Consider the following 18,625-nt stretch of genomic DNA (forward strand, 5'->3'; position numbering starts at 1 on the left):
AAGAGGGAGTGATAACTTAAATGCCATACTTAAGACACCACCTAGAAGGTTGAGCTCATATATGCGTATGCTTTATTCACACATGGAGACTTTGTGCTTCAATGTATGAATACCCCTTCCTTCCCTTCCCTTCCCTTCTTAGGAAGGAGACACACATGAAGAACACATGTATACTTTGGTCCCAATAGGTCAAAAAACAATGGCCTCTTTATGTATATGGACGATAAAATTTCGAATCCTAAATTCTTTGACTCAGCACACTTTTTAAAGTGGAGTACATTATGTGTGTATGTATGTATGTATATACATACATATTGGTAGTGGATTGTGGCTAATACAAATATATTGATATTATGTATAGAGCTATAGATAGATAGCTGCTACCTTATAAATTATGTTTATGGTGGCTGTAGTTGTAGCTGTAGCTGCATTTGTTTTTTTGGTCTTTGGCTGTGGAAGAAGACGAGAGAGACCACACTACCCGTTGATGACGTGAAAGACGTTCCATCCCTCCCTCTTGCTTCTGTACAGTCGAGATCCAAGCCTTTTCTGGCTATGGCAAACTGCGGAGATCGTTCTCAGAAGACGAACTCAGAAGTAGTTGAAGTAGTAGAAGAAGAAGAGACAGGATCAGCCAACATATCCGTTTCAGTTGAAGGAAATCATAATAACCGTAATACCTCTTCTTCTGTTTCTTCTTCTTCTTCTTCTACTTCGACAATGCATCGATCTCCTTCGAGGCCCCAGTTGGATCTTAGCGGGGCAGCAATCCAAGGATCTGCAGAGGAACGAACTCCTGCAATTCTTCTTCCCAACCAGAGTGATGATATCTCTCATTTTGCTATCGATATTGGAGGTTTTCTTTTCTATCTTATGTTCCTTTTGTTTTCAAAAAAAGAAGTTTACATGCATTGTGCAGTGGTTGCTCTCTACATTTGTAAGGATTTATAGTGGGAATTTTTTCTTTAATTTCTCAGCAAAGTCTAGTGTAGTGTTTTTCTTGTAAGGGTTTATAAACAGATTTTTTTCATCAAAAACCTCTCCCCCCTCTCTTTGCCACTGTCATTGTCCATCTCTTTCTTAGGTTTCTTTGGCTTTTTTAGAAAGCATTCTATACATTTGGTGTTTTCTCCTTTGTAATCATGCGTAAGCACTTCTCTCCATAGGAAATTCGTCTCGCTTGCTTGTCTTTCGTCGGTTTCACCAATCATTACGTGTGGTTGTTGTTTTCAGTAAGCACTCATAAACATGCGTTTGCCATGTGGATTCTATATGATGTACAATCTTTAATTTCGGAACTTTAATTTACGTTAAGCAAAGATAAAGCGTTGCAAATTTGAGATAAGACGGTCCAAAAAGAAATCAACCTTTGTTTCCTAGGGGAATGCATTTTTGAACTTTTAGAAGTGAACACGATTTCCTTGTTTTCTTGATGAAAAATCAACCTTCATGCAGGAAATTATAACAAAATTACCTATTCTCAAGCTGGGCGAATTGAGAATGGTTTAAAGTTGAACTTGAGTTTATAATTTTAGATTAGGAAGAGTCCATGTATCTCAGAAATAATACTCATAATAGTCTGGTACCACTATCTCTCCCTCTCTAATCTATATTTAGTCAATAACAAAGTAATGCGCACATTCAAGATGATCTCTTAACAAAGTGAAGTCGTCCTTGCATATGATGCATGGTTTTTGTGGAAACCAGCCTCTCTACCAGCTATAACTTCTGGAAATTCGCCATTGAAAAAAACTTTGCCTTTCACTTGCATTGGTAAAAGTTTATGCGTTTCTCAATGTGTGGCTAGATTTATCAACTTGCTGCTCTGGTTGATATATGTTGCAATGTTTCTTGGAACATGCAAGAAGAGTTTTTATTACATAAGTTGTAAAATTTCTATGACTTTGTTTGACACATGCTGTATCATATCATATGCTAGCCAACACTTGACAAACACCCGGTAAGACTCATGCATGATTATAAATATTCCAATAAAATTTCATTTCACTTTTCATGCAGGTTCTTTGATCAAGATTGTTTACTTCTCAAGGCATTCTGATAGCGCTAAAAAACCATTTAGTACAACAGTTCATGGGTTGGAGCGACGTAGGGAGACGCTGATCCCTAGTTTAAGAAATATATTCCCTATTCTTGGTGGTCGTCTCCATTTTGTCAAATTTGAAACGAGCAAGATGAACGAGTGTGTTGATTTCATTGTGTCAAAGAAACTTTATTCAAGCAGGATTGCTTGTAAGCCTCTTTCCATTTATTTAAATTGATTTGATTGCTTTTTTATTGTAATGATCAGAAGCCTTTTTGTCACTTGCAAATTTAAATACTAGGACATTTACATTTACCACCAGTCTAGAGAAGAAACTCTTCAATTGTCTGTTGTTTATATAATCAATATGAAACCCCACTCCTAATAGAGAGAGGGAGAGATATTTGTGCAAGAGAGCATTGAATACCTGTTCGTGTATGGTTTGACGAGCTATAATTGTGTAGGCCAGGACATAGACAAGTTAGAGTTGACTGCAGGTTCATATGATGGACCTATCATCAAGGTATTAGTTGGGTTGAAAGGTTTTGATTCAGATGACTTCTATATATCTAAGCTACATTAACAATTACATGTCTTTCTAGGCAACAGGTGGTGGGGCATTCAAATATGCGGATGTATTAAAAGAAAAACTTGGAGTGACCATGGAGAAGGAGGACGAAATGGATTGTCTTGTTGCAGGGCTAAATTTTTTGTTAAGGGTATTTTACCCGTCTGCTCTTACTACTGTGATTTTATGTAACCTGTAAGAAGCATATGAGACTTTATAATGAATCATATTAGTTACGATATGCAAGTTTATAGTTTGGTTGTTTCATACAGAGTAACATAGAGCTTCTGTATAGCTCATTGTATAAAGTAGTCCACATCCTGTTTGCTGATAGAGTAGTCTCTAATAGTTTAGAATTATATTTAAAGATAAGTTACAGCAGATAAAAATTAACATTAACTTTATGCATATTACATACATCTTTACATACAGCTAAGGCTATCTCCATGTTTATGTCGTGCCAGGCTATCCGAGATGAAGCTTTTACACACATGGAAGGGCAAAAGAAATTTGTTCAGATTGATCCTAATGATATGTTTCCTTATCTTCTTGTCAATATTGGATCAGGTGTTAGCATGATCAAGGTAAGATGAATCAATTTCATCAATTCTGGTTTAGGTACTTCTATAAGCAAGGAAAATGTCCCATCTAGGTGGATGGCGATGGAAAATTCCAAAGAGTTAGTGGCACTAATGTTGGAGGTGGTACATTTTGGGGCCTTGGTCGCCTTCTAACCAAATGCAAAAGGTATCTAACCATCTCAGGTACTGGTCGTTTATGATTTGTGTTCATGCAACAGTTTAACTAATGCAAGCGTAAAACAAATACTGTCTTGCTGTATGGAAAATTCTAAAATATAACCTATGATTTCATGTAATACCCATGTAAAAAAAGATACTAACTAAAATTGACCTTGGAACGTATAAAACATTTCTTCCACAAGAAGGTGGGGAAAAGCAAAATACTCGAAGCCCCATTGTGTCTTGTAAACTCAGGAGGGAAAAGGATAAAAGATGATGTTAACATCTATACATGTGTGTAATGGAAATATAGCTGATGACATTGAGTTATAGTATCACATTTTTTTTGAAATTGGCTCCCTTCGTTTGAGGTATTGAGAAACGTGGTGTTGGGTTTTAATGGGTTTAAGGTAAGAAGAGCCCTAGATGAATTTGGTCAGATGCTCAATTGGCATACTGTTTCTTTGTATCACGTGGCTTCTTTTTCCACGAAACATGACACTTGTTGTGGTTGGCCATCTTTACATTTTTAATCGTTGTGGTGGGCAGGTTAATGTTCTTCTATGTTAGTTCCCTGATTACATGAAGACGTAGGCTTTTAATTCTTTGAGTCCTGACAAACCACCAGATAAAGATCCTTTACACGAGTCGTTATAACCACAAGACTGAAAATCCTTAACATGAATCTTTATAATGGGTACAAAGGTGTTGCCCAGTCAATAGGCTGACAATTCTTAGCATGAATCTTTATAGTGGGCACGATGGTATTGCCCAGCCAGCACGTAGAATTCTGAACCATTGTCATTTGGGACAGAGACTCCACCAAGGCAAGGAATCATGTACTGAATTCTTTTAGTTGGCTCTTTTGTCTCAGTTTTGATGAAATACTGGAGCTTAGTCAGAAAGGCGATAATAGTGCAGTAGACATGCTGGTGGGGGACATTTATGGTGGTCTTGATTATAGCAAGGTTCTGTATCCATCCATGTTTAACCACAGCAAAAATATAATTTTTTCATTAAGTTGTCATTCAGGGACATAAGAAGAGCAATGCCTAAACATTATCTCGTAATTAATCAATCAGATCGGTCTTTCTGCTTCAACAATTGCTTCAAGTTTTGGAAAGGTGACTTCAGCAAACAAGGACCTTGAAGATTATAAAAGAGAGGATATTGCTCTTTCCTTGCTTCGTATGATCTCTTACAACATTGCTCAGGTGTTCATCCTAAATCTAAGAGGTTAAAACAAGTTTGTAAATAGGGCAATTTGTGATCTGAAATGCTGTAAGTGTTGCACAGATTGCATACCTCAATGCACTTCGGTATGGTTTGAAACGGATATTCTTCGGAGGTTTCTTTATTCGTGGGCATGCATATACCATGGATACAATTTCTTTTGCTGTTGGTTTCTGGTATGTTTGTATTGATTTTACATAAGAACTTTTATAATAAAAATGTTTCTGCACTCGTCAAAAACTTGTGACCTTTTCAATATGGACTTGAAATAAAATTTTGTTGCCAGAAACATGCTAAAAAATTGACTAGAATTTAAAATGGATGAGTAGGTCTAAAGGTGAAGCACAAGCAATGTTCCTACGACATGAGGGGTTCTTAGGTGCTTTGGGAGCATTTTTGAGTTACGATAAAAGTGGATTTGCTGATTTGACATCTCATCAATTTGTGGAGAGATTCCCTATGGGTGCACCTTGTGCAGGTGGAGAAATCCAAGGTCCACCTATTAGAGATCTTAATGAGAAGGCAAGTAAAATTGGAAGTTTTTCACTAAGTGAATAATAACTAAATAGTATGTATGCTTTTGTTTCCATGGTTGTTTTATGGAGACATGCAACTTTCATGGACCCACAGTCATTAATCATAGAGGAACGCCCTAGTCCCGGATTCGTGGATGGAAATTCTTGGATGAGAGCTCAAAGTTGTTGAAACATGGATTGCGATGTTCTCCAAATGGCCCTGAGTTTAGTTTTCTCCCCAACCACCCTTTTGAAACCCATGAAAGAAGTAAAAGGAGATATGTTAAGCATATAATCTTCCAATAGCACATATGATTGAGAAAAAGGGTATGAATTCACCATATAAAGATTGCTCTCTCTGGGCTCGACTAAAGGCATTTGGGGAAGTCAGGACAACTTAGGGTAATTTGGGAAAATAAAGAAAAAAATTAAGGGTATTTCGAACTTTCTCCTGATTTTTACAACGTTTTCTTGTTTGCAGATTACATGGATGGAAAAATTCATTCAACGGGGGGTTGAGATCACTGCACCTGTCCCAAAAACTGTTCCTGGCACTACTGGTGTAGGTGGTTTTGACCGCCCTCTTGCGCGTTCAGGGTCATTACGCTCAGATGCAAGTGCAGCTCTCAATGTTGGCGTGCTCCATCTTATGCCCTCGATAGGAACATTTCCACTGTTGAAGGACCCTAAGGGGTAAATAACAAAACAATTTTGTTCAGTTGTCCAGCAAGTGTTAGGTTTTTCATTGACTGAATCTCATGTTAGAAGAAAGAAGAAAGATATATTATCGTCTTTTAAGAAGCCAAAATGGCCTATAAGACCAAACAAAAGAGTACATCTTAAGTGTTGTCTTGTCTTTGAGAACAACAAATAAAAAAAGAGAGTAAATAATACTCAGTAAATATAAAATTATATAAGATAAAAAGAGATGAGGGAATCTGGTTTTCGGCACATGTGAGATTCTCAAGTTAGATATATTGTAGCTTTTGTCTTCGGATCTCTAGCATAGGTCGATCCAGAATGGAGATGTCTCCGAAGCGAGGGAAGCACCTGCGATTAGAGAGAATTGAAAAAGAGTCGATATTTTTCTTACAATTTATAGCAAAAGATGATGGCCTGAAGTGTAAGTCGAAGTTTTGACCTCAGCCTGTCCCTAATTATGCATACTTTGGTCAACTCTAGTATATGGTTGAAAGAGAATCCTTGATCTTTCTCGTGTTGTTTTGCATGCCAACACATGTCAGTGGAAGTGGCTTTATTATTATGTTATTTCATGGAATTCAAACTTTTTGTTTTCTGTTCTTTCTTATGTGTATATGGTTTTCTCACCAGATTCCCTCTAGGGAGACCATATAAGTGATAAATTCATGTGCCTTTGTGTTAGGGATGACCAAAGCAACATTATCTCCTATTAAGATTCTAGCCCTATAATATTCGAGTAGATTATGGGCTCTCCAAGTCTACGGTACTGCCTTTGAATTCTGATAACCGATTTGATGAATGCATTCTCTCTTCTACCCCATGGGATCGAGCATTGAAACTTTTTCATTCTTTGCCTTCTTTTATGAATCCTCTCTAGTATCAAGGGATTCTTTCCATTTCCTGCTCTAGTAAGTGTTACTTTGTTTTTGTTTATCACATTAGTTATAACCATTGGGCAAGAAGGTATTGCATGGAGAGTGGAATACCTGAGGGCGAATGATCCCTTGATTGGAGGAGCCAAGGCTGGCAAACCTTGGGAACAACATGTTGTCATTCTAGTTACCGTTGGGTTCCAAGGTTCATGGACACTTGTAAACCTGTACTTAATAAAGTCACTTTAGCCTAGATCCTAAATAAACTCACTTAAAAGTTACAAGTAGATAAATGAATGGGCTAAGATATGTTTTTGAAGAGAGGACATTTGGCAGCATGAGAAGACTTTCCTTTCTGCCTTATTCAAACAATCCTCTTTTGATGTAGAGCTCGAAATCCAGTTTAGGGTTTATTTAAAGCGAAGAGTCATTTAGATTGTTGAAATAGACTTAAACAGTTGGCTGTGTTTTTGGGGTTGGGATCCATCTTATTGTACCCTTCTCATTTGTCCTTCTAGGTACTTTTGCCCTCTTAAAAGATGTTAATACATCTTTCTTTCACTGATCCTCTGTTTATGTAATAGTCTACTGATCTCTCTCACAGATTCTCTGCGTTTTCTGCAATATCTGATCCTTTGCGTTTTCTGCAATGTCTGATGCTCTGCGTTTTTTGCAAAATTTGATTCTTTGCATTTTCTGCCAAGTCTGATCCCTTGTGTTTTCTGCCAAGTAGGAATTCCTGGAATCTATATTATTCCCTCTGCTCTCTGCCCTCTGCATTTCATACCCTGTACCTATTGTCCGATAAACACCATGGATTCTGAATGGACAGAAAATGAAGCTATGGATCTCAACACCCACGAAGAGGGTTCAGATCCATGGAAGACTCCAAGAAGATACCATAGGCGAAAAGGACGGGATGGAAACACCCCGAATAGTGTTAAAAGGGCACACAAGACACCCAAAATGCAGGCTTCATTCGACATTCCCGTTGATGTTGAAAAGGAGAAACATGGTCTATTTAATTACGTCATTTGATTACGCAAGAGATCAGTCTTATTAGAGAGGAGATAGAGAGAGCACTAAAAGAAGAAATGAAAAAGGAGATAGAAAAACAAAAAACAAAGTATTATGCCTCTCTCAAGATTGAGTTATTAGAAGAGATGCGGAAAGACATAACAAGCCATCTCAAGAAATCAAACTTAGAGCTTAAGGATGACATGACACAATACCTTAAGGATGAAATATCCTCAAATAAGGTTGAATTAGTATTTATAAAAGCCGATTTAGAAAAAGGACAATACGGTGTGGAAAAATACATCTCTACAGTTAAAGCCAATGTCACTAAGGAAATGCAAACATGGGTATACATGGCCAAAGAGGCCAAAGCTCAGGCTAAGCATGCCCAAAAAGAAATTAAAGCAAATGCTCCTTGGATAGATGTAGTGAAAAAACAAAAAGGAACATCAATGAATAGGATGGAAATGTTGAATGCTACATTAGAAGAAAAAACCAAGAGGAAAGCTCGTGCGTTGCATGTACGAGTGGTTGGTTGAGCAGCAAAAGGAAGCCCACAAGAAGATGCCAAGAATCTTGGAACAAAGATTGGGGCATCAGATATTCCATTTGCTTCGGTGTGGAGGGTGGGAAGAGATGATTCTAGACCTAAAGCCCTTATTATACACTTCATGGATATCGACAAGAAAAAAGCTTCCCTATCTAAAAGAAGGGCACTCAAGGGTGAGAAAATATACTTAGATGATGATCTCACTCCAGCCCAAGTGGCACATTGCAAAGAAAACATGCCATGAGTGCTTGATGCAAGAAAGGAAGGCAAATGGGCTGTATATAGAGACGGTAAGGTCATTATTACAGAGCTGAGAACCACATGACAATATATGGCCTATGAGACCCTGCACATGACTATATGGAATTGCAATGGATTTCTACGGATATTTTGAAGATACCTTCAAAAACACAGATATTGCTATGTACACAGAGACCCATCAATGCATGTCTGGCAAACTCCTTGATGTACAAGGATATAGATGGGAGTCAATATATGTCCCCAACCTTAGACACTGGGAAGCACTAGAGGTTCGTGAGGAGTGGTTGTGTTATACAAAAAGGAGCTCCATGATAGAGTGTATGTTGTACATAACTAGAACTCAAGAGACATAGGGAAAAGTTGTTGAAGGACAATAATACAGCCACACAACCTCATCCACAAAGGCAATCACAACTTTCCTTAGCCTCATCATTGCTACTAATGCTACGAGTCAATCAAGGGATACACAAATGGGCTCCCGACCAGGACATAACAAACGGGTTACAATAGACCGGGCAATATCAATTTGTAGTGCACGTAGGCCTGGGCACGGACCATGACCTCACCACCCTTGTCATCGACAAATAAATGCCATTATCTCCCACCATCGCAGGTGCTTCCCTTGCTTCGGAAACCTCTCCATTCTGGATTGAGCTATGCTAGACATCTTTCGAAGTCAAAAGTTATAATATATCTAACTTGTGAATCTTACATGGGCCGAAAACCAGATTCCCTCGTCTGTTTTTATCTTATTTACTTTTATCTTTACTGAGTAATACTTATTCTATTTGGATTTGTTGTTCTCAAAGACGAGACAACACTTAAGATGTAATCCCTGGCCTCTTAAAAGACGTTACTATATCTTTCTTCTTCTTCTTCTTTCTATCAATTGTCAGTAAAGAAATACTAATGAGGGTTTGCCAATAGTGTGTCAAGTATTCCTGTGCTGGAGCAATCGAGATAATGGATGTTAAATCCTTGTCCTGAAGCAATCTAGCCACAACCTTAGGGTGGCATTGCTTCGTTCATATAAGCTTTCTCTGATAGTGAAATACAGGCTGGCCTGTTAATTTTCCTTATGTATTTCTTCTTCTAATGTTGGATGTTAAATATCTATACAATCTATTTGAATGTCTTGTGCTGCTTTTTTTGACTTGTTTCTAGATATGAACCTAACACCGTGGATTTTAATCAAGATGATGAAAGAGAGTAAGCATTCATACTGCTTTGTCCTACATATTCTTATCTCAAAAGAAAAGGTTTTCAGGTTTCCTGCAATTTTTTTTTATTGATTTGTAATCTTATAGATACTGGTTCAACATTCTTGCTGATCATCTTCCAACACTGGTTGATACTGTGCGTAGGATCTTTAAAATACATTTAATGCATTTTTTGCATGTGTTTAATTAAAAATTAATTTGAACTATACATTAACATATTACCTACTTTCTTTTAATGGTTTATAACTTCTAAGGCTGTTGCAAGTGAGGGTGGTACTGATGATGCGAAACGAAGGGGAGATGCTTTTGCTCAAGCATTCCGTGCTCATCTTGGGAGGTAGAAATTTACTGCCAGTAGTAATTATATCAGGTTCTTGTACATATCTCATATCGTTACTAATGAAATGCCAAATGCTGTTTTGTTTCATTTCTTCTAAGAAATCTCAACATTCTTGATTTTGTTTCACACATATATAATACTATAACATTACTGGTGGTATTATATAGTCATAGAATTTAGTGACGCTAAGCAGGATTTGGTGTATTCTTAACACTTGGGCTTATAACTATTGCCAGCCAAAAATGCATATTGGAAATCCTCAACTCGGTGATGGCATTTTAATGTGGAAATGGCTACGCACAACTTTGTTAACCTCTTGTCATATGGAGAAGACCTTATACTGATATTTTTTTTGTTGGAAATTTACAAATGCTATAAAAAATCAACATAAGCAAGTAAAAAGGGTTCCATTATATTAGACAAAGTTAATGCAAAGCAAAGCCCTGCTCTGCTTCTAATTGCATCTTACCTAAATTGGGATGTGTATTTTTTTTTGAAAAACAATTGAGGATAGAGTTTCATCAGATTTTAGACTCTTGGAACTATGTTGAAATTTGTAACATTGTTGAATTTCTGGCTGATTTTTCAAAGCTGTATTGAATTTTATTTCTTTTGGGAATTGGGACAAACTTGTTTATTCTTTCTTGTGATTTTTCAAGACTGAGACAAGAGCCTGCTGCCTATGGGAACCTGAACCTTGTAACTCTTCTTGACTTGCGAGAAGAGTGTCTACGTGAATTCCATTTCATGGATGCCTATCGTGCAATCAAGCAAAGGTAAAGTCATGCTAATGCTGTATGGGAGTTTAGAATTGAGAAAATGTGAGATGCGTTGCACAGAAACTTTTCTTTATTAATAGGGAGAATGAAGCATCATTGGCTGTCCTCCCGGATCTACTATCAGAACTGGATGCAATGGATGAGGTACTCTTGGAACATGGAAACTAAACTATTTGACATTCTTAAATTTTGTTTTCGGCCTCTTTTGTTCCAATGTGTTTATCTCACTCCCAGTGAAGGCATGCTAGTATTCCACAACACTTCCACAGCTAGCTTAGAATCTTGATTTTCTGCTCAGAAATAGCAAACTAGCACTGCATTAATCCTATTCCACAGACCATACACCAAGAGCAATAATAAGACCATATCTGAAATGTCATTTTCAATATTTTTATTAAGGAAGAATCACTGCTAGTACTCCAGATTACCTTTCTTGTCTGAAGCAATCAGAATAACATTTTATTTATTTACTTTCTCAGGAGGCTCGATTACTTGCATTGATTGAGGGTGTCCTTGCTGCAAACATTTTTGATTGGGGTTCAAGAGCATGTGTTGAACTTTATCAGAGTGGAACAATAATTGAAATCTATCGAATGAGCCGGAATAAAATGCGTCGGCCATGGCGGGTTTGTTGTATTCTCAGATTAACTTTTTAAAATGTTTAACCATTTTGGGTTCCCAATTTGTATTTATGGTTATCTTCTTTCCTTCTCATAGGTAGATGATTATGATGCTTTAAGAGCAAGATGGTTAGGTTCAAAAGAAAGTAATGTTTCACCGAAACCACACAGGAGGGCTCTTCTCTTTGTCGACAATTCTGGTGCAGATATTGTGCTTGGTATGCTGCCTTTAGCTCGGGAACTCCTAAGACGTGGCACTGAGGTGATATGGTTTGTAGCAAGTATTTTATGCTATGTTGTTTTGTTCATATCCAGTTGTATCTAACATTCGTTTTGTTGAATAAAGGTTGTCCTCGTGGCCAATTCTCTTCCGGCTATCAATGATGTGACAGCAAGTGAGCTCCCAACCATAGTGGCTGCAGCAGCAAAGGTTTTATAATTTTAGTATATAAAGTAATGAAAATTGAGGTTCTGAAGTTCTGGCAAGCTTTACTTTTGGAAATTTTTTCATTTTTTACAGCATTGTGATCTATTAAGAAAAGCTGCGGAAGTTGGGGGTCTGTTGCTGGATGCAATGTCTATGGACTCAGATGAAGGCGTCGATGTTTCTAGGGGCGAATCCTCTGTTCCCCCTTTGATGGTGGTGGAGAATGGGTCTGGAAGTCCATGTATTGACTTACGCCAAGTGAGCTCTGAACTAGCTGAATTAGCTAAAGATGCGGACTTGGTAGGTTGTAGTCACTATATTTTTATGTTTTGAATCTGTGCATGCATATATTTGTAGGCATTATGCTTATCTGAATATGTACTGTGAAATTTTTAGCCTATCTCACGGTGGTGTTGAGCTTAACTAGTGCTTGTATTTGTAATATACCTCGAGGTTACGTGATTATGCTGTACATATATATACATTTACAGATTACCTTAATACATGCACATTTTTAACATTATATTTATAACATACAAATTAACTAGTGCATGAATGTATATAATTTCATATATATATATAGGTAATTCTAGAAGGAATGGGTCGGGCTCTACATACAAATTATAATGCAACTTTTACAAGTGAATGTTTGAAGGTATGTTTTTATTGAATTTTGCTAATTATGTACTTTAGCTTTGTCTGAAACATTTGTATTTTTAACAGCTTGCTATGATTAAAAACCAGCGATTGGCAGAGCGTCTAGTCCAAGGATCCATATATGATTGTGTTTGCCGGTATGAACCTGCACCAAATAATGAATAATGAAGCACTGGGAACCAAGAGAATATCCACTTTATTTCCTCGAGTATTGTCCGTGGAACTGCCGTAAGGGGCCTGCTACTAGGATTAGTTTTTCATGATATTCTTCAATCGTCATCATTAATAAAACTTTTGAATCCTAATTCCTGACACAACATTCAAAATTGATACGATATGAAATGATAGTTAATGATAAATGATCATATTAGTAATGATAATTGCTCCATTTAGCTCTTCAAGTTTGGCATGTTGTATAGATAATAACATATTAGGATGCATTGTGTGCATGAGTTATGTATAACAACCAGAATCATATTGTTCATTCAAGGCCATTCGTAACAGTGACCTGTGATTTGATCATGTGTTTACAAGCCATAGCATTTTGACACATCGTATCACATCAACAAACTAAGATGTCACACTCAATGATGTTCATAGTGCTTACATGTTTACAAACCATAACATTTTGTCATATCTGATCAATTAATGAAGATGGTGTGGGACTATTTAGGTTATTAAAGATGCGTACATAGTTACATATGTTGTAAAAGTGAGCTAGAAAGAGAATTACAATTTTGGAAAGAGTTAGTGTAGAGTCGGATGGGAAATTTTATTTGATTAGACAAGTGAAGCATGATTTAAAGATAAAGCCTAGAGAGATAGAGATAAAAAGAAAGATATATGTACCAATGTCTAATAGAGACTGAACTCAGCCTATGGGACAAATCTTGGTATCAAATGTGGCTGAATTCAATGTTTTCCATATGAGACGTGACTCCCATGTTGAAGTTTGAGCAAAAGATTTGGTTTAAATTTCATTGGCCAACCTCCATTTGTTCTGTGGTGGTATAGTTTGTCTAGAGGGTGACATACTTATCCCTTATGTGCTGATGAGAGTGGGACCTGCACAAAATATGCCTCATTTTCTATCTCTTCACATTTTTGAAAACTCATTTAGCTCTAGGTATCCAAAGTGGTTGACTTGCTTTGATCTATTGTTGGGATGAAACTTTGAATGTCGGCCATCCAATAATAATGGTGCCACAGCCTTAGATTAAATAATTTATATTATTGCCTTCTTCTCAAAGTTTAGAGTTTATATTTTCAACATTACAAAGGCTAGTATTATTATGACACTTAATGTGAGGCAATAATTTCTCCAACGTTTTTGTAAAAATTATGCATTAGTAGTATTAATTCATATTTCTTATTTACATTCTTGCTTCTTTGATTTCCAATTGGGGTATCTCTCAAAATATTGGAGCTACTATAAATTATAATAATAGCACCATAGTACATGACAAAAAGTTAAAAGAAATTGTAGTTTAGGCACAATTTCTTTATCTCAATCACAATATATATCTAACATTGATCTGAGTAGAGTGGTTGTGATGTCAATAACTACGCCCAGGAGGTGATCCCGTGAATCATCCTCTGAGATCTGTCCTATTGCGGATCTCACAAGCGACTTCACTCCCTCCTACGATGTCGAATAGAGAGTGCAGGCAGAGATAGATCGTTTGCAAAACCACTCAATTGTGGTTCATGTAGTGGGCGCCCGCCCAAACAGAAGCGATATCTTCTTCAAGCGCTGCTCCATGTTGATTTAGAAAGAATCATCAATATTCAGCTACTAGGACAAAATTGCTATCATTTGGAATTTGAATTAGAGGATATGGTACAAAATTTGTTGCGGATAGGTTGCGTACAAGTTAGAGGGCTTTGGTTGCAATTTTTGCGGTGGTTTCCCCATTTCGATATAGATTTGCTGAACTCGGCTGGTACATACAGGTTTGCTTTTTCAGTTATGTTTCCTTCCTTACCTAAACTATGGCATCCTACTTTAAAAAACATCACATCTATGATTGCCCCGATTCTTGATGATGAGGAAGAGATAGATAGATTTAATGCCAATCGAATGAGTTTGCCGATTGTTAGAGTTTTAGGATCAAGGGATTCCGTTTTACCCTCCTTTATTAAACTTCCGGCATTGAGTAAGAACACCATTGGAAGGATTCAAAAGGTTGTATATTCGGGCCTTCCCAACAAAAGCTTTTCATGTGGCATGGTGGGTCATTTAGCTAATGAGTGTAACGTTAAAAACGAAGCTATTCAACATAAGAACCCAACCACGCAAGAGGATAGTTGGGTAAGGGTGAGAAGAGGTAAACATAGTTTTCCAAGTGTGGATTCTAGGCAAAAGAAATGGCCGCCTACGGATAATAAGTTTATATCACTTTCTATGCCGAATATGGAGAAGGAACAAAATCATTTCGAAGGTGAGGGTGATGGTCAACCTCCTACTAATTTTTGCGAAGATGTTATTGATAGGGATTTGCAATTAATCCCACTTGTATGCCATGATGATCCGTTGCATGAGGATAACAATAAAATAGTGGAGCAAATTCTCATGATTACTAACCTAGAGACTAAACAGGAGTCTCATTAGTTGGTGCCAAAGGCGATAGACATACAATCAGATGTTAGGATGCATTCAGAATTTAAAGGTTGTATGACGAGATCAAGAGCTAAGAGCATGACTGTCATTGGTGGTAGTACATGTGTAAATCATGAGGAAGAACATATTCAATTGAGCATACATAAGTCTATCGTAAAAAAATCCACTAATAAGATGGTTGCTAAAGGCTTGAGAATTTCGACACAAGCATGTAAGGTGAAGAAATCGTCGAGGGAGAGTAAAAGTAAGGTTAAAAAACAATTACTATTAACATATGGATAATTTTTTGGTGCTTTCATGGAATGTGCAAGGATTAGGAGGTGCTTTATGTAGAAGATTCAAGGCTAGAATACATAGGGAACTTCATAAATTCCAGGTTGGAAGTTGTGATTTGATTATGTTACAAGAACATCATTTAGATGCGAGTAAAATACAATCTTATGGTAATATGCTTCGTGGTGATTGGAGGTATTATTGGATTCCGGCATGTGGACAATTGGAAAATAAATGTGGTGTATGTATGATTCTGAGTGATAAATGGATGCAATTTGTTCTTCATTCACAACAAGTGGTAGAAGGAACAACTAATTATCTACTCCTTAAAATTAATGATGTTGTTTGGGGTTTTTTGAACATTTATGCACCAAATGATAGGGGTGCTCGTACGGGTTTCTGGAAACAAATTGTCCAATAATTGCCACATGCTGATCATTGGTGCATGGGCGGTGATTTTAATATGATTGAGGTTGTAGGGGATAGAGTGCGTGGTTCTAATGTTGTTCTTATAGGCTGTGTGAATTGGCGTCATGGGAGAGATTATGTTTCACGTTGAGGATACAAGATTCTTGGCACCTCCCTTCATTTCATAGACTTAGTGACTCATTACAGTATTCTAGATCGGATAGGCGTCAATTAGGGGTTAATCTATCTCGGCTAGATAGGATATATGTAGATGATTATTTTAGTGATATTGGAGGAGAAGTTGGATTATTGGGGGTTCTCTATTTTCTGACCATGCTCTAGTGCTTTTGAAGATAGTTAGGATTAAAAAAAATAGAAAGTTTTCTACTAAAATTCCAATATCCTTCTTTTAGAGTGATATTTTTAGAAGTAAAGTGTTGGGTATATGGAATTTTGAGATGGGGGCACAACTATCTAATGTTGCTAAGGTGCAAAAGGCTTTGTATTTAATTGTTGAATTTTTTAAGGATAAAGCGTTGTTGCAATTACAAGAGGCCAAACAAAAGATGCTAGCTTCTAGGCGGACGATTGTTGCTCTTCAAAAACTTGAGGAGAAGAACCCACAAGCTTTGTGGGTTGGAGGTGAATTGCATCGAACACTTTTTGAGATGCAACAAATTGAGGATGTTATAGCTCAACACACATTTCGTGCACCCTCAACGAAATGGTCTCATCTTGCAGATAAGGTTATTGTTGATTTTTTTTGTAGAAATAAAATTGGTTGTACTAAGAATGTAATGAGGCAATTAGAGAGGGAGGATGGATCATTAACATCGGAGGATGTTGAAATGAGGAGAATTGCCTCGGACTTTTATAAATCCTTGCTAACTAGGTAGTCATTTACGCATGAGAAATTGGCCTTAAGATCTACATTATGGTGTGTTATGAAGAAAAACGTTAATTTTTCTATGGCTAATGAATTAGTAAAACCTTTTAATGTTCATGAGGTGTATGCTCCACGTACGACCTTAGGTAAGAATGTATGTCTTGGCATCAATGGTTTTCCTCCTGAATTTTTTCTTTGCTATTGGGATCACATTGGAATCAGTGTAACGGAAGAGTTACAAGAGGTTTTTACTTTGGGTGATATGCCTTATCAATGGAATGCAACGTTAATTTTTTGGATTCCTAAATTAGAGGGGGTAGTAGTTGACATTAAGAAGTGGCGGCCGATAACTATTCTCAATACTTTCTACAAGATCTATGCTAAAGTCCTTGCTTTACGTATGCAACCTTTACTAAATGATATTATTCATAAATCGCAAACAGGTTTTATGCAAGAGTGTTCTATTTTTTATAATATTTTCATTTTCGTGGAACTTACAGCTTTGGCAAAAGAGAAGGATGTTGACCTAGTGGTGCTATTGTTGGACTTTGAAAAGGCATATGATAGAGTTGATTGGTCTTTCCTCGAGGAAGTTATGTTACAACTAGGATTTCCAATGGCTTGGGTAGTTGCGGTAAGACCCTTGTATAAGAATGCGTCTAGTTTTGTATATGTGGCAGGTGAAGTTGATGCTCCCTTCTCTATTTCAAGGTCAGTTAGGCAAGGATGCCCATTGGCCCCTATCCTATACTTATTAATAGTCGAGGCTTTTCATGTGAATTTTAATGATAATGCCTTAAGGATTAAAGGATTGCAATGGGGAGTCGATAATAAGAAAGTGCTTGATAATGAATTTGTTGATGATACAACTTTATATATGGATGGGGAGGAACAGAATTTGCGTAATGTTCAATGTGTGGTGCAAAAATTTTGTGAGCTATCAGGAGCTATTATAAATTGGAATAAGACATATTGATTGCCCCATCCGGATTTTCAATGGCTTCAACATGGGAGGTCAATACGATATCTTGGTTGTCAAATTGGTGTTGATATTACTCATGATCAACTTATTGCCCCCTTATTGATGTCATTGAAGAGGAAATTGTTGTTTTGGTCTTCGTGACATCTATTGTTGGCTGGATGAATTGTAATTGCTAATCAAGTGCTTCTATCTTCGATGTGGTATATCCTCTCATCTTTGTTGTTTTCAAGATCTGTTCTCTCTCAAGTACAAAGGCTTGTCCGCAATTTCTTATGGGGTGCATCTGATGCAAATACAAGATCTAAAGTTGCGTGGAAGGTAATAATATCTACTCATGAGGGAGGATTAAGGTTGATAGATCCAATGTTTCAATGTAGAGCATTACTTGGGAAATTTGTTGTCAGAAGTATGTTGCTAGGGAATGAGCCATGGAAATTGTTACTTCATGAACGTTGTCGTGAAGATTTTCGTCCATAGGGGGAAACCGGGGTGGAATAGACAAGTCGGTGGTGTGCAACATGTGCACACGTATACTAGGAAATGGTGTATAGAAATAAGAGGGGAAATTTTATCCCACATTGTAAGGTCCCTCCCTCCTTGGGCTATAAAAGGAAGGGAGGGGTCACTTATGAACGGGTTGCCCATTTTGAGTCGTAAGGGTATACCATTTTATAGAGGGTCGTTTTGTTAAGAATTTCTAGGGTTAGTAACTGTCTTGCGGTCTTCTCCTTCTTCTCCGTCTTGAGAAGATGTTTGTCATGAACAGTACTGAGACAGAGAAGAAATTAGTACTAAACGAAGGATTAGTACTATGAGAGGTGTGGAACTTCTTCGAGAGAAGGAAGAAGTGAGCGAGACAGAGAGAAAGAGAGAGAAAGAGAGAGAGAGTGTGATGATAAGAAAGATATGTATTA

The 18,625-nt window shown here is 37.2% G+C and overlaps 1 protein-coding gene across 2 annotated transcripts; it reads left to right on the top strand.

Moving 5' to 3' along the window:
• Window positions 1-460: 460 nt before the first annotated feature.
• PANK2 (pantothenate kinase 2) lies at window positions 461-12,833 on the top strand. Of its 2 annotated transcripts, XM_087328193.1 has the most exons (22): window positions 461-856; window positions 2,020-2,250; window positions 2,506-2,564; window positions 2,644-2,760; window positions 3,074-3,193; window positions 3,262-3,356; window positions 4,224-4,317; window positions 4,432-4,563; window positions 4,646-4,758; window positions 4,912-5,104; window positions 5,579-5,790; window positions 9,664-9,708; window positions 9,807-9,855; window positions 9,974-10,056; window positions 10,719-10,835; window positions 10,919-10,982; window positions 11,318-11,464; window positions 11,556-11,720; window positions 11,805-11,888; window positions 11,979-12,185; window positions 12,469-12,540; window positions 12,609-12,833. In XM_087328193.1, exons 1-22 carry the CDS (start codon window positions 556-558, stop codon window positions 12,705-12,707), a joined length of 2,799 nt encoding a protein of 932 aa, XP_087184319.1. In that variant the 5' UTR covers window positions 461-555; the 3' UTR covers window positions 12,708-12,833. The 2 variants fall into 2 exon arrangements, with proteins under 2 accessions (XP_087184319.1, XP_087184320.1); XM_087328194.1 differs by lacking the exon at window positions 461-856 and having other exon boundaries at window positions 2,192-2,250; window positions 2,651-2,760; window positions 12,609-12,826.
• The last annotated feature ends 5,792 nt before the right edge of the window (window positions 12,834-18,625 follow it).

Source organism: Azolla caroliniana, unplaced genomic scaffold (assembly GCF_043228905.1).
Source record: "Azolla caroliniana isolate FFs.n. ecotype wild unplaced genomic scaffold, voAzoCaro1.0.p SCAF_12, whole genome shotgun sequence".
Taxonomy (NCBI): Eukaryota; Viridiplantae; Streptophyta; class Polypodiopsida; order Salviniales; family Salviniaceae; genus Azolla; species Azolla caroliniana.

What these genes read in the sequence shown, in the direction of transcription:
- PANK2 (XM_087328193.1), top strand. Translation starts at nt 556, where the DNA reads ATGGCAAACTGCGGAGATCGTTCTCAGAAGACGAACTCAGAAGTAGTT. An exon ending in TATCGTGCAATCAAGCAAAG is followed by an intron (nt 10,836 to 10,918) that starts GTAAAGTCATGC and finishes CTTTATTAATAG; the next exon opens with GGAGAATGAAGCATCATTGG. An exon ending in TAGTGGCTGCAGCAGCAAAG is followed by an intron (nt 11,889 to 11,978) that starts GTTTTATAATTT and finishes CATTTTTTACAG; the next exon opens with CATTGTGATCTATTAAGAAA.